General features: G+C 41.9%; 2 protein-coding genes across 3 annotated transcripts; one reads left to right on the top strand and one right to left on the bottom strand.

Moving 5' to 3' along the window:
- The first annotated feature begins 3,886 nt into the window (after nucleotides 1-3,886).
- On the top strand, nucleotides 3,887-17,341 carry MILR1 (mast cell immunoglobulin like receptor 1). 2 transcript variants are annotated; one of them, XM_080995064.1, is made up of 8 exons: nucleotides 3,890-3,992; nucleotides 4,083-4,139; nucleotides 5,976-6,290; nucleotides 7,037-7,159; nucleotides 11,414-11,497; nucleotides 13,013-13,075; nucleotides 14,869-14,928; nucleotides 15,728-17,341. In XM_080995064.1, exons 1-7 carry the CDS (start codon nucleotides 3,950-3,952, stop codon nucleotides 14,922-14,924), a joined length of 741 nt encoding a protein of 246 aa, XP_080851190.1. In that variant the 5' UTR covers nucleotides 3,890-3,949; the 3' UTR covers nucleotides 14,925-14,928; nucleotides 15,728-17,341. The 2 variants fall into 2 exon arrangements, with proteins under 2 accessions (XP_080851191.1, XP_080851190.1); XM_080995065.1 differs by lacking the exon at nucleotides 7,037-7,159 and having other exon boundaries at nucleotides 3,887-3,992.
- POLG2 (DNA polymerase gamma 2, accessory subunit) lies at nucleotides 16,481-25,271 on the bottom strand. Its single transcript, XM_080994715.1, has 8 exons — nucleotides 24,583-25,271; nucleotides 22,302-22,422; nucleotides 22,040-22,145; nucleotides 20,655-20,828; nucleotides 19,979-20,119; nucleotides 18,829-18,909; nucleotides 18,146-18,246; nucleotides 16,481-16,679 (listed from the first exon to the last, which is right to left on the bottom strand). Exons 1-8 carry the CDS (start codon nucleotides 25,166-25,168, stop codon nucleotides 16,514-16,516), a joined length of 1,476 nt encoding a protein of 491 aa, XP_080850841.1. The 5' UTR covers nucleotides 25,169-25,271; the 3' UTR covers nucleotides 16,481-16,513.
- Nucleotides 25,272-26,753: the final 1,482 nt, after the last annotated feature.

The raw sequence follows: 26,753 nt of genomic DNA on the forward strand, positions 1-26,753 counted from the left end.
CTTAGAGATATTTTAAAATATATTAAGAGGTATAGAATAATCAATCAATCAATCAATCAATCAATCAATTAGAGGCCATTCTCCAGTTGCCCCCTCTGAGAGTGGTTTGGAGGGCAGCAACAAAGAAGAGGACCTTTTCAGTTTTGACCTTCACCACTCCAACACTGCAGCGATGGAATGCTCTCCCCAGTGAAGCCTGACTGCTGCCAACGTTAACATCCTTTCAGTGATAGGTTCGGACAAATCTCTTTTCCCAGGCTTTTGAGGGATTGTGATAATCATGCTTACAGCTCCTTCTCTCTGTGTGGGCCGGGGAATATTGTTTTATTGTTACATCTGATAGCTGTTGTATTATTTACATTTCCCAGAGGTGTGGTACATTAGGTGACCAATAAATTGAAATAATAATGCATCAGTCAACATCAACATAATCAACATTGGTGTTCAATGTGCTGTTGCTTATTCAGTTTCCTTCATGGGTGCAGAAACATAAGGGGAGATCTATTTTTTTGTGTTTTAGCAGTGGACATTAATTGGTATACCATATTGTCCTGGCAAAGATCCAAAACCTTTGTATTATCATCGCCATTGTTGTATTCTTGTTTCCATCAATAAACAACAACAACAAAAAGTGAAGTTCCTTAAACAAGAATCTTGGGGCTCAAAGTCATAACCTTCAAATCAAGAAATTAAATCGAGAGCTTTTAAATAGCTGGGGAAGAGCAGTGTATAACCTGCCACTTGCTTGGAAAACCACACAATGAAGAAAAACACCCAGAATAATATAAATAGAAATACACACAATAATAGAAATTTTCCTTCATAAACATGCTGGCTAGAAACATGCCGCTATTTTAGGCTTTAAATAGCTCATCAAAAGTGATGGCCATAAAATAATTATTCTTCTCTCCTGGAATAGTCTTCCTTCCTTCCTTTCTGTTACTTTAAAGGCTTACCTTGTCCACGGCTCTAACAGGCTTCTATGATTGGGTTAATGCATTTTAAAAGCTTGACCATAAGTCTGTTAAGACTAGGAAGTCCAGTGGGGCCTAATAAGTCTGTTGAGACAATACGTCTCCTGATATTTTTGCTTGCTGCAGTGAAACTATCCATTGCCCAAATGTGGCACAATCTATAGGGTTTTGAAGTAGACATATGGTATAAAAATGTACAGAGGTGGTCTGAGGAAATAACCCATAATGTAATGGTGCTGAAAGGAAAGGAAAAAACCAGACACCTTTTATGCCATCTGGTGGTTGTTAATTGCATTTACTGGTGAAAAGGGTCTATATAAAATGCGTTATCAGCTGCATCACTACAAAACTCGGTGTCATGACAATGTACAGTATACTTTTTCCTATTACGAATCCCATGACCTGCGGTCAAGGGGAAAGGGAATCATGAAGCCTATTGCTCATCCATTCACTGTCTTGTCAGATGATTGTTTTCGTTTAGACTGAACCAAGACCAATTTCGTGATGTGAGGAAACTTAAGATGCTGAAGGTCAAGACGTAATGGCTAGGATTGCATATGATTCATCATTCCTTTTAATTGCAAACTTGGCTGTTGGAGTGCCTGTCAGATTGGAAATTAAATGGAGCCATCAAAAACAACAACGAGATAGTGGTTTCTAGGGAACTCAGGAGGTATGCAGAAGGCATGGAGGAACAGCCTAAGTACCTGCTAAGCTTATTCATGTCTGTGGAGAATGTTGGGGGGCAAAAAAGAAGAATGGAGCTGATGGGGTAGGAAAGAGAAGAGGAAACTAGCTTGCTCAAGCCCCTAAAAGTTTTGTCTTTGAGGATTTGGAAGATTTTTAAAAACCTTGCAGTATACAGGGATGTCGCAGGAGCAAGGAAAGGCAAAAGGACACATTTCTCGCTTCCAAATCACCAAGTACCCCACTCCCAGGTTCCACGATATAGCTATAAAATGCTTAGATTCAGGGCTACCTTTACTAATAAATCTGAATTTGAATATAATAAATTTATCTACGTTAGTATCCCCCACTTGCCATTCACTACCTAAATAACTTGTCTGAAATATTTCAGGTGGAATCCAGCCAAAGTTAAAGCACTTCAAAGTCACATTGAAGTTTCTAAGATAGAGGACTATGTCTACACTTAACTCCCCAGTGGAAATCGATGGGCTGGAATAGCTGCTGATGCTTTTAATATATATCCCACTCTTCCTTCCAAAGGAGTTCAGGGCCGCAAACAACAGGATATAAAACACTAAAAACGTATTTAAAACGTGCAAACTAGCAAAGTGCTCTACTTAAAAGGCTTGCTGGAAGTGTTTCAAGTCCGCACCCTGGACTCAGCTATACAGCTGCAAATAAAATGTTTTAAGTGTGTTGTAAAGTGCATTGTAACAAATGTGACACTAGATGGCGATGGTGAGCTATGGCAGATTCAATATATATTTTTTCAAAACGTTTTTTTAAAAAGCATTTTCACAGTGTTTTTTTATGTGTGTGTAGATACTACCCTGGTTTGTTGTCAATATATATCATTGTATTTATTACTAGAGGGTACCAGAGGCTGATGTTTTATCAGCTTGCCTTAAGAACTAAGAAGAGCCTTGCTGAATCAGACCAAAAGGTTCATATAGCTCTGCACGCTGTCCATACTGTGCCCAACCCAAGTGCCTTTAAGAACACACCTCTTTGAAGAGACGAAAATATCTGCCAGAAATAGCAATACTGAAAGAACACAAAATTACCTGCATATCCTTTTGTGTGTGCTAAACTGGTCATTTAAAATCCACTGCATTGCATAATGGCACCATCTAGTGGGCAGTTCAGTGCAGCTGGTCAGACCCTTTCCTTCCATAGCCTTTCACTGCTAATGAGCAAAGGCAGTTTCTCCTCCACTCTTGATTGTGTGGCTGACTGAAATGGGCTGGCTGTGGTTCAGCAGTGGCTGTGCTCCTCTAATGATATAAATAAATTCTTTTCACCCAGTGGCCTATACAGTGGTACCTCAGGTTACAGACGCTTCAGGTTACATACGCTTCAGGTTACAGACTCCGCTAACCCAGAAATAGTGCTTCAGGTTAAGAACTTTGCTTCAGGATAAGAACAGAAATCGTGCTCCGGCGGCACGGCAGCAGCGGGAGGCCCCATTAGCTAAAGTGGTGCTTCAGGTTAAGAACAGTTTCAGGTTAAGAATGGACCTCCGGAACTAATTAAGTACTTAACCTGAGGTACCACTGTACAAATACATAAGTCCTTAGCACCTTTGGCTGGTGTCATAAACTCAAGTGAGTGGGCACCAGTCTTACTTGGGATGAGAGGGGCTTCCACATAGGCAAACTCCGGCTCTCCAGATGTTTGGGACTACAATTCCCATCATCCCTAGCTAACAGGACCAATGGTCAGGGATGGTGGGAATTGTAGTCCCAAACAACTGGAGGGGCGGAGTTTGCTGATGCCTGCACAACAGGGATGCCTGTACAACACCCAAGTGCCTGTGCTGACTTGAAAGTCATTTTCTAAGCAAAACGTCATTTCCTACGCTTTCTCTTCTGTTCTCCTTTTCTTCCAGCTGCACTACAGTTCAGCTTCCCCCTTCCACATACATGCAAAATAGCTGTCTGAGCCAGCAACTCAAGCTGCAAAGGGCTGTGTGGGTGAAGCAATGCAGTTTGCATTGGAGGCTGATCTTTCTCAGATCATTTATACAGTACATAACAGTCTGAGATTCCTCACAACTCACTTTCCGAATACTAGGTAGTATGTATGTTTGATCATCAGAACAATCAAGCTTGAATCTGAATACAAGATAAATGTCAAGACTTTTTTTTCTTTCTTTCAGCAAACAGAAATCTATTTCCCCTAAATCAGCTTCCTCATATTTATTGCTCAACGTTATTCAGACAATACTTTTTTAGCAGAACCACTGCTTTGAGGATGAAAACGAAACCGCTTCTCCATTCTTGTTAAAAATGCTGAAGTGCTTAGTGTTTGTGTGTCTCCCTTTAGTATGTGGTATGAAATACTCCTGTTATTAGTGGTGCCTATTTCTACAATGCTGCCCATTTGATTAACCTCACTCAATGTTCTTTTTTCTTCTTTCAGCTCATTCAGGTCTACCCAACCTGGATCATGGGAGTGGTAAGAATGTTGATAAAAAAGGTAAGTTTCTCCTTCAACTTACAGTAGTGAGATTCAAAATGCTATACTAGAATAGATGGTATGTTCAACTATATGTATGTAAGATCAGTAAATTATCTTAGCCTTGGCGCATTGCAATAATTTTTACTTAGTGCAATAATTCTACTTTATTTCAGTTACTTGTATCTCATTTAAATTGTTTTAAAAACCCACAACAAACAATATCAAAATAGAAAAGGTCATCAGGATCCTTCCCAGAGGGAAGCTGGTAGTAGAATAGCCCTGTGGTGGGGGAAAAGATAGTGAAGGTCAGTGTTTCTCAACTAGAGGACACCCCCAAAAGAGTATATGAAGCTATTGGGGGGGAGGGGTGTTTCCAAAAACACTGTAAGTACAAAATTAAAAGTCACAAAATTTCAATCCACTTGGAAATTTAAAAAAAAGAATTAGGAGAGCTAGGTTTGAAGGGCTGTGGGATATTTATGTTAGCTAAAAGTGGATGTGGGTTTAAAAAGGTTGAGAAACATTTGTTCTGGTGGAGGAAAATAAGGCGGACTGCCTCCCTCCCTCTCTCTCTCACCTGAAGTCCATCCCACAAGAGACTTAATGGTATATCACTTGGGGTGAGGGGTGGAGAAGTCCAGCCTCATAAGGTCCTGAGGTCTTTCTTCACCTTTCTCTTTCCTGGAAACCTCTTTGTATCGAACACCAATCTGAGCAGAAAATATAGAATCATCTGTTCAAATCTGATCTAAAGTTTTGATTAAGGCTTACGGAAAAATAACTTGTCAAGTAGGGATTTTCTCTATGTGCTGGGTTTTACAGCTATATATTGTGACATTGCTGCTGTTAATTTGTAGTATAGGTTTCAATGTATTTTATGGTTATGTATTTCTCTCTTTTTTGCTGTAAACCACTCTCTTGAGTGTGTCTGTACAAGAGCAGAATATAAGTGAATTGCTACAATTCCTACTGCCAATACTATTCTGCCCAAGCTTTTGATAACTGGTAAAGACCTCGGGGTTGGTTATGTGCTACACACAAAGATGTACATTAAAGTTCTGACACAGCAGGGATTGTTTTACTTTGGGAAATGTTGATTTGTGAGGGGGGGTTTGAAGTAGGGCAGGGGTCAGCAATATTTGGGGGGGACGAATTCCTATGTCCCACAAATAACCCAGACATGCATCTTAAATAAAAGCACACATTCTACTCATGTAAAAACACCAGGCAGGCCCCACAAATAACCCAGAGATGCATTTTAAATAAAAGGACACATTCCACTCATGTAAAAACATGCTGATTCCCAGACTGTCCACGGGCTGGATTTAGAAGGTGATTGGGCCAGATCTGGTCCCCGGGCCTTAGTTTGCCTACCCATGAAGTAGATCAAATACACAGGGTGTTCTACCTCTCTTCTCTCCCCCCCCCCCCGGGTTTACAATGTCCACTCCAACTCACTCCTGAAAGCTGATTCTCCCCCTCTGCAGTGTCTTTGCCCTTATGGAAGGGATGGAGGAAGGCTGGGTAGGGTCAGGATTGGAGTAGAGAAGCACTAGGACAGAATACGTTTGAGAATATCATTTCCCCTGCTCCAAATCCCCCCACTGCCATTTGGAATTAATGGAATTCACTGCCAGAAGACACTTAGATATCTTCCAGAGGTTATCTTATCAATTCATGGTCTAGTGATATTGATCAGGATGTCTATATGGAACTACCGTGTTCCGCAGGCACTCAATGCCACAATGTAAAAACCAGCTGCTGGGCAGCAGAGCAACAGTGCCCGAATGCATTTTCCAATTCAGCACACAGCATATTCTAAGGAGTTGTTTGCTTCTTGACTTCTCATTACAGATGTGCCTGACAATTTCGCTACTTGCCCAGGGTCCAAAGCTGTTTTCAGCATTTGCAGCCATCCAAACGAAACCATCATAGGCGGGAATGTGATCCTGGTGTGCTACTACTCAAAGACTGATTGGCTGCCAATTAGCTACACACTTTTCAGAAACCAGACCAAGGCTGTAGGCTATGTAACAACGAACAGGACAGAAGAAAGGGCTGTGTTTAACCTCACAGTCATGTCGACCAGTGATCTGGGTGAATATAAATGTAAAGCTCAAAGATTTAATGAAACCCAATACAGCCGTGGACTCAACATTACATTAAGAGGTATGTGTATTTTCTAATATCTAGAGAGTTCTGGTTTTAAGGTGTGATCTTGAAAAGTGTCAGTTGGGAATCCTCATTGTGTTCTCATCAATTATGAGCCTGCCGTGCTGAGAACTTACAGCTTGTAAGAACCCAAGCGCCTGTTATGACAAGTGACATTTGCACTTGAAAAGCCAGTGCGCCCAAATTCAAAAAGAAAGACCTCTGCACGCAGGGCCAGAGTCTACATTTGCCATACGAACATCCATGGCTAACGAGCAAACTAAAGGTTAAAAGGGAAATGCACTTAAAGACATAAGAATGGGACACACACACAAAAACAACAACCTGGGACTAAACACCAGCAAAAACCAGGGATTGCCCAGCAGAGCTTTGAATGGAATATGGCTTGTATGAGAACAGTCGTCCCTACTGACAGGCTTAAGGCTGCACCCATGGTTAAAAAGCATTGGCTTAGGCTAACTTCCTTTCTGTGAACGGCACAGAGTTCTGCTTATGAGGAAATGGAAGTTTCTTCCCCCTTGCAGCCTCCTCACAAATCTGTTCCTAGGAATTGGAGAACTATCTGTAATGGTGTGGGGACTGTAGATGGAAAGTTGCCCGAATGCCCCCTCTTGCACAAATTTTAAACAATCTAGAATCTATTTAGTTGCTGTTGTTGTTTCATTTTACTTAAAAATGCATCCCATTTGGACAGGAACCTCATCCATGTTTACCTAACATCCATATGATTATATTTCTCCCAGTGGCAGAAGAGAAAAAGAATAAAAACTTGGTAGCATACATTGTGCCTCCCTTGCTTCTGCTGCTGTTGCTGCTAGCAGTAAGTGCAGCAATTGCACTGCTGATTCTTCCTTGGTGTAAAGCAAGTAAGTATGACTCTGCTTTACCTATATGAGGATCCTTTTTTGTTGTTTTTTAGACTTTAATTTCTGATATCACACTACTGACCATCAGTCTATCTGCCTACAACACATTTAACAGTCCTGTGCAGGTTTTTCTATTAGGAAATGTTTAAATGTTATAATTAAAGTTTAGTTTTCTTTCCTGTTTTGATTCAGTGACCAAGGTTCCAAAAATTGTGATGTGCTCTTGACCCATTTTTGAACACATGCCAAAGTGCCCAGTGACCTCTTTGCTTTAGCTACCGTCACTGCAAGAGTGCAAAAGATATGAACTGCACAAATAAGCTTGAAATGTTAAATTCGTTAATCTTATTTGAGAGGTTAATTCAGGGGTAGGCAACCTAAGGCCCGTGGGCTAGATACGGCTCAACTGCCTTCTCAATCTGGCCTGCAGACGGTCTGGGAATCAGTGTGTTTTTACATGAGTAGAATGTGTCCTTTTATTTAAAATGCATGTCTGGGTTATTTGTGGGGCATAGGAATTTGTTCATATTTTTTTTCAAAATATAGTCCAGCCCACCACATGGTCTGAGGGACGGTGGACTGGCCCATGGCTGGAAAAGGTTGCTGACCCCTGGGTTAAATGGTTCCAAACGGTTTTTCCAAAGGGAAACAAATGAATTGCTTTCAGATACTTCACTTCTTTAAACAAATCTGTTGTGATTTGGTGCTCTTTGGTGAAGGACTTGCACATTTACTCCACCTGGTTTTTAGTCATTTTGGTGTATGCCCACAGAAACCCAAAGTTTCTCGTCTAAAAGCCCCACAACTTCATAATGATTTTTAAGACTGGAAATTAGATTATCAACAATTACATAAAAACATCTGTCTTGAATAGATCCTTTGGATTTCTGCCACCGTTTCTGTCATTTCATCATGAAATTATTTCCTCTTCTTAAGCACCTCTCTGTAAATTCTGGCTTGATATTCATGATATTGGCAATAGCAATGCCACGGAGTGGGCATTTTCGTTTTCTTGAATTAAGGTTAATTCAGCTAACTAGCTTTTAATGTTATTGACATCAGCGGCAGTATCTCAAAGCTTATAGCAGTTTATGTCTGTAGTCAACTGAAACCAGCAACTTTTACCAGATTGGTGCCATGATTAGGCACTTGAATGATGTGATATATTCCAAAACACCCCACAGCACAAAAGATGTCTGTAGAGACAAATTTAGCTTATTCAAAGACTCCATAGCAATGACAATCTTATCTAAAGGAGTTGCAATTAAGCATACAGAATCCACCCATGCCCTCCAATATAGGGTTGCCATATTTCAAAAAGCGAAAATCCAGACACAAATGTTGCTGAGACTTTTATTTAGTTTTGCCCAAAGTTGTTGAACTTTATTTTTTAAAGGAAATTTGCCAAAACCTACACTTCCAATGAGGGACGCGGGTGGCACTGTGGGTAAAACCTCAGCACCTAGGACTTGCCGATCGTCAGGTCGGCGGTTCGAATCCCCGCGGCGGGGTGCGCTCCCGTTGCTCGGTCCCAGCGCCTACCAACCTATAGGGACCGCTTACTAGCGGGAAGGTAAACGGTGTTTCCGTGTGCTGCGCTGGCTCACCAGATGCAGCTTGTCACGCTGGCCACGTGATCTGGAAGTGTCTGCGGACAGCGCTGGCTCCCGGCCTATAGAGTGAGATGAGTGCACAACCCTAGAGTCTGTCAAGACTGGCCCGTACGGGCAGGGGTACCTTAACCTTTACCTTTACACTTCCAATGTGGGTTGCCATACATCTGGATTTTACCGGACTCTAAAGCGATTTCTGTCCAGAGACGGCCAAGTCCCATCTATGTCCAGGAAATTCCAGGTGCATGGCAACCCAACATGTGTATCAGAGGATGTAGAAGATTTCCAACACACTCTTTCAGAATTCCCCGTCAATGGGGGCTACAACAACAACAAAAATAAATAAATCAAAAAGTTGCTGCACTTTGCCCAAAAAGGCATTGCTTCCTAGTAACACTCAGCACTCCACACAAGCTAAACTTATAACAAGCACATGATTTTTTTTTAAAGTTGCAGCGTCAAATGCATTTAAAGGCTGGTGTTAGTCAAGGGTGTTAGTTTCACCTGTCTAGGTAGAAAGTGTTTTTGCAAAGCATAGCATGATATATGATATATATTCATTTTTTATTTAGCGTATCTTCTAACAACTTAAATAACGGCTTGGATCTCGATGTTCTGAGAGACCATATACTCCCATACAAATGTGCCTAGGGTTTGAGATCTAGGTAAGAGGCCTTTCTCTTGGACCCATCACCCTCCGAGACATGTTGGCGAGGATACAAGAGAGGGCTTTCTCAGCGTGCTGCTGAGGTATTGGGGGAGGGGATGTTATTGGGTTGTTGTTTTTATTTTGATTATATTTTTTGTGGTTTTATATTCTGGTTTTGTTCTGTGAACCGCCCTGAGACCTCCGGGTATAAATTCAATCACATCAAATCAAATCAACTCCCTTCCAAGGGAGGCTAGGCTGAACCCTTCCCTGGCAAGACAAACATATTTCTGTCTAGAAAATTCATGGCGTTCCTAAACCTTCTGCGAGTCATGTACCCTAGCACATGGTACACACAAATATTAACTTGAGGTTTGAGGGAACAAGTGCTTCGCATTTGGTTTTACACTCACAAAGATGAAAAGTAAAAAAACCCATGCAGATTTATTCTGGTGTGCTGACTGTACTGGCGAACTAATTCACAACGAAGCAATGAGAGAGCAATCTTTCCTTACCTTGAGTAGCGCTGGTGTGGCGACATCTTTGTGCTTCGGCAGAATCCTTATCAGCTTTTCCTCCTGATAAAAGTGCTTGAGCATCGGACAGACAGCTTTCACAATGTCACTCTGGACCACACGGCGATATTGAAACCAAGCCTAGGTTGAATTAACTTCCCTGACCTTTCCTCACTTTTCTTTCGCCCCAGATCGCATCTGCACTCCATGTTGTTAACTTCGCCTTGAAACGTGTTCTAGGCCAAACAAGAGGCGGCGACATGCATTCTCATGCAATAAGCTTCTTTTTGCCACTGTGGCAATGTGAACTGGGGCCTAGTCATTCTGGTCTCCGGGCGCCTTAATCCTTTTCATAAAGGCCTATAGAAAACCCGGGGTTTAGCAACCTGGTAGCTACCTCTCTGGTCCGCCAAGATGCCAAAATTCATCTTGTAAAGCATTGCTTGGTTTTTCCGTCTAGGCCCGGGATTTTACCCCTGTTCCTTACTTAGAACAGACCCGCTGAAATTATAGACAGGACTAACTTCGGCTCATTCATTTCAGTTGGTCTTCTCTGACTAGAATGTCATTGGAGACTACTCGCCATCAGTCAAGAGTAGACAACATGGCGTTAGTTGGGCCAATGGCCTGACTCGGGATGAGGCAGTTTCCTATGTTCCTATGGGTATGTCCTGGAGAAAGCCTTGAGACTTGTAAAGATAAGTGTCAAGGGCTGCATTGACACCCAAGGCCTGAGGTCCCTCACCCATGTATGCAAGACAAACACATTTGTTTGATTGCTAAATTGAAATGATTCCGGTATTTAATGCAAGTGCAAGGAACCTTTTGTTGTAGGCCTCATCCCTTGAGGGAAACCTGTCAGGGTGGCATGCTGGCAGTGGGCAGGGCCTGTGGAGATCAGGCTTACTATTACAGTGGTACCTCGGGATAAGTACTTAATTCGTTCTGGAGATCTGTACTTAACCTGAAACTGTTCTTAACCTGAAGCACCACTTTAGCTAATGGGGCCTCCCGCTGCTGCTGCGCCGCCGCAGCACAATTTCTGTTCTCATCCTGAAGCCAAGTTCTTAACCTGAAGCACTATTTCTGGGTTAGCGGAGTGTGTAACCTGAAGCGTATGTAACCTGAGGTACCACTGTATCTCTTACTGCCACCCACGTTCCCTCTCTCTGCAGCTCCCTTTCCACCACCCATCTTTCTCCTCCTTGTACTAGGGGAGCGACAACCTTGGCAAGAACATGGAACCTTCAGAGGGCTTTCTCCCACTTCATCCTTCAATTGCTCAGTCCGTTTCAGCCCATGCACATTATTTTCTCCATGTCTCTCTGGGCTCCCCCAACTGGATTAAATTTGACCCAAATTCGTCACCCGTGACCTAGAGCCAAGAGAAGAGGATGCACTTCACAGGGGAAAGCAAGGCCTTGCTTATCAGAAACACATTTTAACCCTATCACTGTATTTTGCTTTTATTTCACAGGAAAACAGAGTAGAGGCAGCAAACCAGCTGTTGTCTTTTCAGCCCGTCGCCCAAGCAGTGACAACGGTGATGTTTATGATACTGGTAAAGACCGAGCAATTCCATACCCTCCTAACATTTTCCCGGTGAAAATAGGGACATCCCATTCCGTAATGATAATTTTACTATTTATACCCCACACATCTGACTGGGTTGACCCAGCCACTCTGGAAAGCAAGACAAAATATTCCATTGAAAGAAACAAGATTTGGTTCTAGGAATTCTGGCTCTATATGGCAAGGGGAATGAATATTTTACAAATCCTTTGTTGTAACATCACCACAGGGGGTAGGGGGGTGGAAACACACACGACAAATATTTTAGGCACATGTTATAAAGGACATTATAGCTCATACGGAAGCAGCACATGATATACTGCCTTGAGACCCTGCAGTGTGTAGAATGACATGTGCCAATGGGCCAAACTGTATAGCCAGTTGACTATCAGGAGCTTGTGCAAAGAGCTTTGAAAGCTGGCTGAGAAGAGAGAATAGAAAACAGGACTGAAAAGAGTTGGAGTAGGCCTAATGCTGAAATCATAAGGCTCAAGAACAGGAGAGACTGAAGATTTATGTAGACTTGTACCTCCCTGTGTTCCAAAGCCTCAAGGTAGATATTTAATAATAATAATAATAATAATAATAATAATAATAATAGTTATTTATACCCCGCCCTCCCCAGCCAAGACCAGGCTCAGGGCGGCTAACAACCAATAATAAAAACATGTTGATTAAAATACAATTTAAAAAACAAGATTAAAATACAACATTAAAACATTAGGATGCAGCCTCTTCACAGGAGGAGAAAGGAAAAAGAAAGGTGGGGGAGGGAATCAAACTGATTCTAAGCCAAAGGCCAGGTGGAACAACTCTGTCTTACAGGCTCTGTGGAAAGAAATCAGATCCTGCAGGGCCCTGATCTCATGAGACAGAGCGTTCCACCGAGCCAGAGCCAGTGTTGAGAAGGCCCTGGCTCTGGTTGAGGATAATCTAACTTCCTTAGGGCCCGGGACCTCTAGGCTGTTGCTATTTATGGACCTTAAGGTCCTCCGTGGGGCATACCAGGAGAGGCGGTCCCCAATATGAGGGACATTCATGGCAACTACAGGTACCTTTTCTCATATACATGGAACATATTCCTGAAAAGAGCTAAGAATAAGGAACTCTTTCATGTGAAGGAGTAAATGCAAAGAACCAACAAACCCAAACTTTAATAACTCTTTCCTGAAAAGGGATAAATAGAAAAGCAATTTTAGCACTTCCAGAAGTACAAAATATGCCCAGTTTCATTCCTATCAATCATTAAAACCTCATCCTGGGAACCATACAATTGAGAATTATATTTAGTATTTCCCTGTATCTTAACAGAGATTTAATTTCAGTTTTGTTAAATAGTCCCATTTCGGACATCACATTCCTGACCTTTCAAGACCATGGATTTAAGGATGAAGAACATAATTTCTGATTTGAGGCAGAACATATAAAAAATTGAACTGTTTTTGCAGACCAGAAATGCCAGTTAACTCATCTTTTCACTTATTCTTTCTTGCATTCTATTCAGTATGTGAAGAAAATGAGTATTGCAATGTGAAACTTAAAACGAAGAAGGAAGACAACAGAAATGGTAAAGTCTATCTTGAATTCCCTAAATAAAGCAATGCTAGGTTGAATACAGGTTTGCCCTCCTGAGTTGGACAATCCTACTAAAAGCAAACTATATTAGATTATGTGCACTAGTGAGTTAATACTAAACAAAGAAAGAAGTGAAAAAGAACTACCAGCATGCAGCTCATGCGCATTATGATTAAAAATAATGTCCAAACTCAATCAATATGAGAAAATTTTCAAAACCCCACGAACTTTCATTTCAAAAACAAAAAAATTAAAAGGACAAAACATTTAGTTTTGTTTGCAACCTTTAAGAAATGATGATATATTGAAACAGAAATAGCCCCCACCATGCAATATTAGTGGTACTGAAAATATTTATTTAGCTTCATTTCAGTTTTGAAACCAGTTTTATGATTCATTACTGCTTACAACCATGTTAGTGAGCACAGCAATATATATATGATTTTTTGGAATTACCCCAAAATACCTTACCTCGAAGCAGTAATAGAGAACCTATGCCCTCTAGATGTTGCTGGACTAACTACCACCCCCCCTGATCGCTAGCAATGCTGGCTGTGGCTAATGAGATTTGTAGTTCAACATCTGGAGGGCCACAGGTTCCCCATCCCTGTCCTAAATAAGCAGTCTAAGGCTGCAGTCTTATGCTGTGAATATCCTATTTAGCTCAATGGAATTTACTTCCTAGGAGAGAAAGAATTGAACTGAGATATTTTTTAATTAACATAGTACAGAACTCCAGATTTGTACCCAATGCATCCTTTGCTATGGTGAGTTCTCTGCTTGTTACAAACAGGCTGGTCTACAGTGACATTGAGGAACATTCATATTCTTGCATTTCATGTTTGTTTGTGGAGAGCTTTACTTTATAGTAAAGTAGTTATAGTTATAATTCATGGATTGCCATCTGATTTTATTCTGATTTTAAGCTGCATTTCAACTGATGGTTTGATCTTATGTTTTAATGTATTAGATATTTGATGTTAGCCACCCTGAGAGGGCGGGATATACGTAAATAAAAGTTGTTGTTGTTGTTGTTGTTGTTGTTGTTGTTGTTGTAGTAACACAGCTGTTATCTTGTGAAGGATTGCAGCCTTATTATAATGACTGCTGCAAACTGGTATCTCACAAGATGCTGTGCTGTGTTTACAACGAATTCTTAAGGAATTCTGGCCCTACTAAAAAAGAAACATTTTACATAGAAGAAATGGAGGATTTATAAATAGGCATTGTCCCCGCAAATAGGTAGGAGAAAATTCACATAAAAAATGTATTTTAGACACATATTACAAATATCTTTCAGCTCATATAATAGCAAAAATGTCTTTTAAAAATGCAAACACTTGAAGGTACAAGTTGCTATCCACAACTGACACCAAAATTAGCAGAGAATGCACATGGCAAGTACTATTGGATTGCACCCTACATTTTTCAAGTTTAGATGGGAAGACATGGAAGGTCACCCACTGAAACCTGGAACTATGCTGCTTCCCTGAATTACATGAATGTGATGCTACCTGTAATAGTTATGGAATGGCAGGATATACCAACATGGAAACTGATATGACTAAGGTTATATACACATTATGCCTTTAAAGCATATTCAAAGCACTTGCTCCCTCAAACAGTTCTGGGCACTGCAATTTGTTAAGGGTTGCTGGGAATTGAAACACTGGGAGAGGTAAACTACAGTTCCCAGAATTACTTGATGTAAATATTGTGCTTCAAATATATAGTGTGTACGCAGCCTTTTTTTAAAAAGTTAAGTTCATTTCTTATTTATTCTAGTGATCCTTGGTGGGGATAGTACTGTAGACTATGCAGAAGTTGTCATCCGAAGATAAAAAGGTACAGTTCCTTCCTCGCTATTCACAAGCAACTGAGTTTTTTTCAGATTCTCCAATTATGTCCATTTTGATCATGTTTCTGCCTGTAGTGGGTAGGCACAAATCTTTAATTTACTTACTATTTGTCATGTGTTAAAGATAGTACCCTCTTTTTCTCTTAAATGCTAGATAGCCAATTCAGCAATGTAATGTCCAAAGTTTGGTTCAGACAAAATGTAATGTCCAAAGTTTGGTTCAGACAAAAGCAAGACTTGGTCTCATTTTGTCATCGTTGTTGTCCCCAACACTCTACTACTTCATTCTATATTACAGACCACCAGAACCAAGCTATGATTTATAAATGTGGTTTGGAGGACATGCACAAACCATAATTTGGATGCAAAAGAGAGGGATTCAGAACACATAAAGGGAGGAGGAAGCTTATAAAACTGAAGCTCGAGTATTATATCCAAAAATACCAGTAGTTTCTAGTGATTTGCAACGCCTTGGGGGGAAAATATGGGGTGTAGGAAGGAACCACAAACCAAAAGGCATACTACTCAGAGTGTAGAAACAGCAGCGAAACCTTCTTTTTTTTCAATAATCCTTTCATATAATATATATCGCACCCATTATTTTTTTTTGCAGTCACTGCCTTACTCCCCACCACTCCACCTAATCTCTTAAGAACTGTTTTTCATATATTGATTAGATTACCCAACCAGTAGGAAGCTGCCAATTGTTCCTCTAAACCTGACTGTTTCCCAGTAGCTTTAGAATATTCTTCAACAAAGCCCATGTCCGTTTGTTTGTCTTTACAGGACTCTAGTTTGATACCAGTTGTCTCAAGATACTACAGCCAAGATGACACAGCAGATCTAGAACCTTTCCTTTACCTTTTGACAAGTTCAATATTACCTGCTTGCCCCTGCTACGTGTCTCCAACCTGATGTTCAGCATTTATTCAAACTGACATATCAGCAATCAAGGAAGTGGAAAACCACCACCTCACTTCATTGGTTCCAAGTCTCTCTCCCCCCCCCCCATTCAATTACAATGGAGAATGATTTTGCATATGAACCTGGGACACTTAAGCTAATATTTATTCCAGTTTATGGGAATGCCATTTATATATGCTTATGTTGGAAATGGAAGCAGAATTAATTTGGCTAACAAGGTTAGGATGGGTCCATGTTCAGATGACAGCTGCTCCACTGCACACAAGTCATCCATGCCTATTTCTACTATATAAAAAGACAAATTTATTGATCAACAATGCACTAATTCCTTTCAGATGAAGATGTTGCTATGTTGTGATAAAATTAAGATCTCCTGGGGTCTGGAAGGCTCCAAACTGCTAGTTATCAAAGGATCATTATATCTTTGCTTGCCCTCTGCTTCTTAGATGTTTTGTAATGTTACTATGAACTGAAAGCTGTGGCTTTCCAGTTGCATGGTTTTGCCTCATCTTATCGCATGATGCAAGAGAGCCCCCTAGCGAACAGAACAATGTATCAGAAAAAAGTCAATTTTCCTGGCTTTTGTTAGCTACAACCAGGGAAAAGATCCATTCATTCAGGAAGGAAGAATTGGTCTTTATTGTAAGCTCAGATGTTTTTAGCTGCTGAAATGTACTTGGTTAAGAAGTCCTTTAATCGGGATATATGCATCATTTCTTTCATTGTGGTGTCTCTGTTCCTTAGCTGGACCACACCATTCTCTAGTGTGGTATCACTGACAAGGATTGTGAAGAGGATACTCATTTCATCATACCTGCAAACAAAAAAAACAAGCCTGTGGAACTGGTGCTCTTGTATTCAGTAGCAGTATGACAAATTTATATTAGGGGAGGCACACTGAAAGAATCCGCTAGGCATTCTGTACATTAAAAACCAGCACTTTCCAGGAGTTTGTGGTTTTTAAAAATAACTTACAGAAATATTGCTATAAGGCATTCAGTTCTCCTTGGGGGGAAAAGGGTTTGTTTACTAATTGACCTGTTGAAAGATTTTCAGGATTCAATGTTGCCATTGTTAACCCAAGATCAATTTCACGCCAATTGAGTCACTCAATACTGGAGCAGATGAAGGTAATGTAGAGATGCAGTTTGCCCACTGTCTCTGGGCAAACTGCACAGGACTCCTTCTTTCCCAGACACCATTTACTATCCTGTTCATCTCCCACAGGCCACCACCATGCTATCCCTGAACTTTTAAGTATACAACAGAGAGCATGAACAGCCTTGGTATTCCCGTATCTTGCTTTCCCAACCTGAGAACAGCAATAGAAGTCTATACCAATTTGTGAGCCAGTGTAGGAGCCACAAAACAGTTTAGGGCTATAGCATGTTGGTGGGAGAAGGGCTGCGGAAGTGTGACGATCCACTGCAAAAGTATTTGCAATGCTAAGATAATAAAAAATAGAATTTCTCAAAAGCAGTTCAGGTATTTTTTTTAAAGGCAAGCAAGACAGTGTACTGACTATACTGTAATAAAAGATTATTAAAACATGGAGGTGAGTCAACCTTGGTCACTCTGTTGGAGGACCTCCACTAGGGTTGCCATATTTCAAAAAGTGAAAATCTGGAGACAAAGGTTGTTGAGCTTCTTTGGCTAAAAATGAGTTTTGGAGCTAATTTTAATGAAATTCGTCAAAATCTACACTTTCGGTGATTTCTGCCCAGACACTGTTTACAAGGGCAGAATACCGACTACGTTCGGGAAATTCCGGACATATGGCAACCCTAATCTCTGCAGAGAGTGGGACATTGGGAGCGGGATCTTGCTCCTGCTCTTTAATCTGTCTTCAGCTTTTGATACCATTGGCCATGGTATCCTACTGGCTCTGGGGAATGGGAACTGGGGGTGCTGTGTTACTGTTGTTCTGATCCTACCTCTGGGCAGAGTCCAGAGAGCAGCATTGGAAGAGTGCTTTTTGGCTGCCTAGTGGTTACACTATGGGGTGCTGCAGAGTAATCTCTTATCGCTAATGCTACGTAATAGCTATAAGAAGCTGCTGGGAGTGGTCATTAGAAGTTTTCGGGAAGGGAGCGATCAGCACTATTTCTCCATAACATCTGAATCAGGAGAGGTTATGTGGTCTCTGGACCAGTGCCTGGATTTTATATCACAGCTTTACCCCCACCATTGGGCAAAATATTACTGCATTGCAGGGGGTTGGAATGGATGATCCTTGTGGTCTCTTCCAGCTCTACAGCTCTACGAACCCATGTTTCTTACTTTGCAAAAAGCTGCTCCAGTGACGACTGCACGGTTTCGAGATATCCAGGCCAAACAGAAATCCCATTTTCTAACAGTTCATTGAACAATCCCTTGCACACCTACAAGAAAGAAACACTGTCAGTGATTGGAATGTTAAACTGGAAAACAAACGTAGCTTTTTAATTATAATAAATTAATTGACATCATTAATGATGTAAAAACATTCAAGATACATTCTGGAGGAGAAAGAGCTAAAAAAGAAATCACCTAATGCCAACAATTTAACCTTGGTTCATTTACCTCAAATATATTTGACATTTCCTTGTTTTTGGCAATAGAAATTAACTTAGGAACCAATGAAAATATTTTTCCTCTTGATTTTGTATACAGTTACTTTGCTTTCTAAGCAATTAATGCTAATCCCCCGGATCATCAGCTGTGCGAAGTTTATCCCCAGTACAACTCCTGCAAGAAAGTAATAACTAGGGACAAGATTTATACATGCCTAAGCAAGTGACCTGCACATTTGTGCAATCCTACTTAAGTAATCCATTGGTGGCCAAACCAGGCCACTGCCTTTCACAGCAGCTAGGACAAAAAGATTGGATGCAGCATTTGAGCCACATGAACTGAAGCTGTGCTTATCTACATTAAAATTCCTGCATTAGAATGAAATAAGCATACCTACTTTCATAGCTTACCTGCCTCAGCTCTATTGTAGGGCCTCTTCCCACATCCAAAGCTACTTTTATTGGCGTCAAACATGGGTGAAGTTTAAGTACCTGAAATACAAAACAGTAAAAGAGATACACAACCATGAAACATTCCCAGGACAATACAAATCACTGGCAGTATGTAATGTTCATTTTTATTTTTGAACTCGTGGGAAATGGAGCCCAAGCCAGGGAATTAATGTTGCCAATTAAGCCTAAGAAAGAGAATGGGAATGTTTACATTCTCAGGACTGCATGCTTCCCCTGCCCTTCCTGTATGGCAAGAATGAGGAGCTTGGCACCTTTTGCTTGACCAGTTTGTTGTGTTGTCTGAACTGATAAACTGGTTAACTTTAGCGATGGCTGGTTACAACTTCTAACAATTGAAGTAGGCTTGCTTAAACTAACCTTAGTTGAGTTCAACTACAGTTCTGGCTGCATATAACAGATCAAGCTGCACTTAAAGGTAAAGGGACCCCTGACCATTAGGTCCAGTCGTGGCCGACTCTGGGGTTGCGATGCTCATCTCGCTTTATTGGCCGAGGGAGCCGGCGTACAGCTTCCGGGTCATGTGGCCAGCATGACTAAGCTGCTTCTGGTGAACCAGAGTAGTGCACGGAAACGCCGTTTACCTTCCCGCCGGAGCAGTACCTATATATCTACTTGCACTTTGACATGCTTTCAAACTGCTAGGTTGGCAGGAGCAGGACCGAGCAACGGGAGCTCACCCCCTCGCGGGGATTCGAACCACTGACCTTCTGATCAGCAAGTCCTAGGCTCTGTGGTTTAACCCACAGTGCCACCCACGTCCCAAGCTGCACTTTGCCTTTGATTAAGGCAAAAACAAACTTTCTGAACTCAGTAGCATTTGAGCCTGGTGCTTGCTGCTGTTCATTCACTTGGCACTGGAATATGCTTTATAATGGTGAGTGAATATGGGCAATATCACCTTTTATAGAAAATTCAATACCCTAATCACATAATGCAATATGCTAGGTCACAATCCAACACAAGAATAACGCCCATTAGTTTTCATCTGTGTAGGAGTGACCCAAGTGTTTTAGTTATACGCTGCCTCAGTGTATATTAATTTTTCAACCTCCTAGCTGGCCTGCATACGCATTAAGAGGAAGATCACCTTTCTCTGCAGAGCTTTCTTCCTTGTTGAAGCATTTTCAGCCAACTGCATACCATCACAGAGATATGCTAACACTCCATAGTCCAGATTGCCACTCACAGACAGGATATGAGGAACAACATTCTTCCTCCCATCTCGACCCTGAAGGAGAAAAAACAAAAATGTGCATTTGGCAATCTTTAAAACCCAGGAATACATTCTACAATAAGAAAGATGTAAAGAAGCAGATTAACTTCCATTCATTTGACATGCTGACTCAATAAAAAAAAGAGTTCACAGTGATGGTGGGAGAGAAGGGGAGATAGGTTAAAAAGTGTTTCTAAAAGAGCTGGAATGTGTGATGAGCAGAGAAAAAGTGTCTACATATTTAATTTGTTCATTTCCAATGAAAGAAACACGTCACTCAGCACCTGCTGCTCTCCTGCTTGCCATCTTCATGATAATTCTGCACTTAGTGACTTCAAAGGCACTATGATTGTGGGATTGCTTCTACTTTGAGTCTTGTTGCTCATTTAGTCTTGAAACTGTCCCCGGGCAAAGTTTTTATCCCATCTGCTTCACTTGAATGTATATTAGTTAAGCAATGCATGCTGTAAACCACTTTGGGAGCTCTTGTTTGGGACTGAAAAGCTGCCTAGAAATGCTCTTAAAATAAAATAAATTTAATAAAACTTACATGCAAACTGGATTCTTTTCCTGTATACATTTGTAGCAGTTCGTTATCCCCTAGGTTGCTCAGAGTTTCTATGACTTCCTTCCCCCAAGGAAAGTTATAATAGAGATTGCTTCTTCTTCTTCCTTCTTCATCATGATGATCACTACTGGTGAAGCTGGATGGGCTTATTGCAAACTACAGAAAAGTAACAGAAGGATCTATGAATGTACAGATGACATTTATGCCAACTACACTGTGTTTTTTCCTGGTCTAAACAGAAGCATATGCATTAATGTTTAACCTTATTCTCTAGTTAGCTGTCTTTTCACTCTGACAGAAAGTGGCATGTCTGTATATCGGCTGTGGCTCAAGGACAAACGAGACACACATTTAATGCACAACAACCAGTAGCCACTATGCTGGGGTCACCGATGTGACCCCCACGAGTGCACCCACACCTTTCCTTCCTGGGCAATACAGCGTCCCTATCTTTGATGCAATTATGCACGAAATAAGCAATCCATTATAGCCAATAGGATAGGTGTTGCCCACCACAATTTCTCCACTTTGCAAAAGTGCTCTCAAGTCCTAAACAGGCTGATAACCCCTGCCCTGGGGGAATTATTAGAACTGTAGCAGGGAGCAAGGGAGAAAATTAGCCCTTTCCTTCCCTACCTAAATCCTGGCAAAAACTGCTTCTTTGGCACAGTGCAATCAAAAGTTCCACAACCTACTCCAATGCAAGGAATAGATGGAGTGTATATCAGTGGAGACAGGGTGTGGAGTAAAACAAACATGGGGAAATTTCAGCTGTAATTTCATGGGGGGATGGCATGTGTGAGGGTGAGAACTTGGCTGATAATTCAAAGCACAGGAGACTAATGCCAACGCTTCACAACTTCTCATGTCAGATGGAGATCAGAGGTGACAAGAATACTATCCTAACATTAGTGGGAAGGAACCATACACAGACTGTGAAAGACAATGTAGCGAGCTGAAGTATAAAACGCCATCTAGGATTGCAGCAGCAACGCCTTACTTTCCTTTTGCTGGACTATACTTTTTGTTTGGAAAGCTTGCAAATAATTCTACGTTAGTTGCCAGTCCAGAAGAATTTTTAGTAAGTCACATGCTTGCATATAGTTGGATCTAATTTTTAATGACTGCAGGAGGCAGAACTACTTGCAAGTCTAACTGAGGATCTTGTTGGATTCATATATTTTAAATTAAGCAAATGATTGTTTGAGTGCTAAAAGTGGGTTTGTTCATCATTATTCTAATATTGAGGGCAATGACCTACAGCCTTTTAACCTTCAGCAACCTCCTTAGGGCAGATAAAAACAGTGGCAGACAATTCACTCTCTTTGTACCTTAAAAGCTTATAATGCAAGTACTATACTGAATACCTTTCTCCACCACTGGAGACGCTGACGTAACCAGTAGTCCAGCCACTGTCCAGCAGTTCTAGCAGAGCTGTACCACACTAGGGAAGTCATCGTGCTTTCACCTGTTCTTTAAACAACAGCAGGAGGCCATCAAATTAACACTTTAAAACACAAATAAATGGAAGAGATTATTTTTCTTCCAGAAATAGAACAGACATGCAGAGATAAGCACCTGTGGCCAAATATTCTACCAAAGCCTATTTAGGAACGTAAATTACAGTACCTCATGTAATTCTCGTTTTCATTATTTCTTAATGGATGGAAACATACTCCTATCTGAGCAACCCCAAAAGGCAATCTCTTGTTGACCAGTTCCAGGCACTCAATGTATTGCTGTAAGGCACCTATCAATAAATAAATAATGAAAAGGCTTCAGCATTCATAGGAAGTGTTAACAGTTCCTATATGTTAATCTGTTTTATAACGGAAAAGAATCTGGAACATAGACAGCCTAGGGCAAAATTTAGCAACTACACCAAGTAGTGTCACAGCTATATACTACCTTTTCACACAAACTTACAATTACTTTGTTATATACAACTGTACACTGGGTTACTTCTGAGTTGGGTGCTATGTTTTTAATATGTTTTGTGCCTGTATTTTCAGAGAAGTGTTAAAAAATGTACCATCTTTCAACTGAAAGTTCCAATATCATAATATAAACGTGTGATAGAATAGACACATTCCAGCATGCACACATTCAGAGATACAAAAACCTTAGCTATATTTTCCAGAGGGGTAGCAGAACCTTAGCAGTACTTGGGGAGTTGCATATCCCATCAACCACAGCACTAAACTTCAAATTGTGTGGAGTGGTGGAAAGGCACTTTTGACAAAAATATATATCTGCTGTCACACACCTTTGGAGTTACAGCTGCAAGTTTGGCAGAATTCATCGAAACTAATTCAACACAGCCAACTCCCCAGAACGCTCCACTGTTAACCTAATACCCAAACGTGAGCAAGTCTTTGGGCATTGCAACTTCAGAAGCAGCCAATGCTGAATTCATAAATCAACCAGCTGTCTAAATGCCTGCATTTTCTATAATGAAATACAACACAAGTGTTTCATATAACACTTCAAGATGCTGACTCTGAAACAAGGCGTCTGCATAATAAATAGGTGAAATCTTTTTTTATTCACCAAAGTTTTCTATTGGTATCTCATTAGTTATCAGTGTTTGTTGCTGCAAGTTACGAAACAGTACAAACGGTCAATAAAATAACCTTCATCTGCTTGTCCTTATACTATTTTAATACCAGGTTTGTTGAAGAAGGGTTTGAAGACGACCTAGTAGGCATTCCTTTCAGCCAGGCTGTATATCGAAGACAGCACCTGGTTTGTTAATTTTGGAGGATGGCACTACTACACAGCAAATCTGCCAACATAAACACCTTCATTTCGGAATAGTCACAAAACACTTTGCCAAATAGACCTTTGCCATCTGTTAAAATGACATCTTTATTTTTGGCTGAGCTGATGCTGCTCAACCTCACCTTTCCATCTTTAAAAAAGAAAAGAGGAGGAATTACTGCGGTCAAAGATGCAGGACGAACTTTTTATAGGAGTGCAAAGAAAGTTAAAAAATACTTTTTTATTCACTCCAGCCTTTTTAACATCTTTTAAACTGAGCTGCAGGTTTGCTTCATATTCCCCTCCCCCCTTGCAGCTAGAAAGGAATCTTCTTATTTATTAAAAAAAAACTATTTAGTTTTTCAAATTTTAAAATTTACAAACAATTGTCAAACAACCAAAATAAAAAGAATTCCGTAGATTCCCCTGGACTTCCCCCCTTCCCCTTGTGGGTCCTTATTTTCGTTCCTACAGATGAGAGAAGAAAGGAATCTTTTCAAGATGCTTTTCACCATTTCGAACAGCTGCCTTTTCACCAAACCTTTCATTCTCCGGTCTGCAAACCTACTATAAGAGGACCTGTGTTAAGGGGCTGCCATCCTAATACAACCCCTCCATCCGTGATAAAACTTGGGTATGTAGAGAGATCACCTTGCCAACAAAGGTCCGTATAGTAAAAGCTATGGTTTTCCCAGTAGTGATGTATGGAAGTGAGAGCTGGACCATAAAGAAGGCTGATCACCGAAGAATTGATGCTTTTGAATTATGGTGCTGGAGGAGACTCTTGAGAGTCCCATGGACTGCAAGAAGATCAAACCTCTCCATTCTGAAGGAAATCAGCCCTGAGTGCTCACTGGAAGGACAGGTCCTGAAGCTGAGGCTCCAATACTTTGGCCACCTCATGAGAAGAGAAGACTCCCTGGAAAAGACCCTGATGTTGGGAAAGATGGAGGGCACAAGGAGAAGGGGACGGCAGAGGATGAGATGGTTGGACAGTGTTCTTGAAGCTACCAGCATGAGTTTGACCAAACTGCGGGAGGCAGTGGAAGACAGGAGTGCCTGGCATGCTCTGGTCCATGGGGTCACGAAGAGTCGGACACGACTAAACAACAACAACAATGGCATTCTGGAAAGAGAGACAGAGCCATACCGTGAAGGAGGCTGTCCCGCAGCACCCCAGACGCCTCCAGCATCTTCCTCAGAGAGCCCAGCACCTGCTCTTTGCTTAGCTGGTCATTCTCCAACATTTCCCGAACGCCTCTGGGGCGCAGCGCAAGGAGAGCCTCCGCGGCCTGCCCTTGGCCCGCGAGGGGAGAGCGGCAGAGCGGGCCATCCACCCCCAGCACCTGCTCCCTGGACGTGACCACGGACTCCCACCACCGGGCGGCGAGGTTCTTCCTCAGCTCGACGCCCAGAGGCCCCAATCCCGGGTGCTCCCCGCTCAGGTGAGAGTCCCAGGTGAGCTTCTGGGGACCTTCGGCTCCTCGCAGGAAGCGCCTCCTCCGACACAAGCCCAGGAGCGCTTCGGGAAAGCCGCGGGGCTCCTCGTCGGCGCTGCCGGGGGATGAAGACACAGGGCCCGCAGAGCCGCTCAGGAAACGCCCCGGCGGCTGCCCCCCGCGCTCTCCTGTCAGGAGCCTCTCTCCCTCTGGCCAACCGCGTCGGACGGGCTTTTGGACCCTGCGGAGACCGCAGCCACCGGTGCTGAAGAAGGAAACGAAGCGGCGGGGTAACATGTCTCTTAAGCGCGGCAGCGCTCTGCTGGCCCCGCCCCCTTTTTAACAAAGAAACAACAGGCGAGCCGCGTAGCGCTTGCGCGGCTTCTCAGACCCTGTGGGCTGGAACGCAGAGGCGGGTGCATAGAGACGTAACTTCCTAGACGCAACCACTGGGCTGGTTTCCGGTTTCGGGGGGGGGTGGTTCCGCTCCTGTGTGGCCTGTAAGGTTCCTCCCCCCCCTTATTATAATCTACCTCAGAGTGTCTGACTAGGTTTGGGAAGAGCCAGGTTCAAATCCCCACATAAGCAATGAAATTCATCTCTCTGCCTAACCTACCTCACAGGGTGGTTGTGTGTGGATTAATATATATATTTTCTTGGTTTACAAAGGTACATGCCTTGTCTTTTTTCAGGTTGTACAGCCTTTCTTACAAATCAGCGACCTTTTTTGTGAGGCTTTTGTGTTGAGTACAGTATAAGATTGGGGAAAAGGAGGGTGGGGAGAGGCTTATATTATTTTGTATTGTGTAAATGTGGGGTTTTGTGTCAGCGTCAACTGGGTAGGTTCTCTTTCTATACGTTTATTACATTTCCTTGGTAGTGAGGTTTTGGGGGGCAGGGTGTGGTTGGTTGTCTGTGCTTGGCTGCAGCCTGGTCAGGTAAACCAGATTAATTTGTATGCTGTCAGGATTCTTGGTTTTTTATTTTTATTAAGTTTTCAAATTATACATCTCAAACATTTTACATGTGGAAAAATAGAGATAGTTGGCTTTTGTTGGCCAACTCCCCAAGAGACTGAGTCCTCTAAAGTTTATGATCGGTCAGAGATGAATGGATGGGGGCCAGATCCAGTGGAAAGTACAGTGGTACCTCCGGAACGGGTCCTGTTCGCAACATGAAAAGAGCGCAATCTGCAGCGGCGTGTCTGCACATGCGTGGGTTGCAATTCGCCACTTCTGCGCATATGCGTGATGTCATTTTGCGCGCATGCACAAGCGGGGAGACCCAGAAGTAACCCTTTCCGGTACTTCCGGGTCGCCGCAGGACGTAACCTGAAAGAACGTAACATGAAGCAAATGTAACATGAGGTATGACTAAATAAAAAAAATCCTTCCAGTAGCACCTTTAAGACCAACTAAGTTAATCCTTTGTAGTAAAACAGCTACTTTGAGATCTTGTATAGAATGTCCTGGGAGATTAAAGTGTTCTCCTACTGGTTTCTCTGTTTAACACTTTAATCTCCCAGGACATTCTATACAAGATCTCAAAGTAGCTGTTTTACTACAAAGGAATTTCAGAAATAGACTGGAAAGAGAAGCTGCTGAATTGCAACTCATTACCAAACTTAAAACCATGGAGAAACCTGGTTTGAACAAAGACATTGGATTCTTATCCCATTATACATGACTAAGCCATTTCTTACCTTCTCACCCCTTGCCTTTTCCTGTAAGACCCATTACAGTCGTTAAGAGTCGTCAGCAGGCTCATCCCAGCTATCTGCCTATCTCCCATTCCCACCACCCTTCTGAGTAATACCCCTCCCCACCTTCTCACTATATAGAAGGATCTGGCAACTTCTGTTTCAGTGTATCTGAAGAAGTGT

The sequence above is a fragment of the Podarcis pityusensis genome, assembly GCF_964106645.2.
Source record: "Podarcis pityusensis genome assembly, chromosome: 2".
In the NCBI taxonomy this organism is placed as follows: domain Eukaryota; kingdom Metazoa; phylum Chordata; class Lepidosauria; order Squamata; family Lacertidae; genus Podarcis; species Podarcis pityusensis.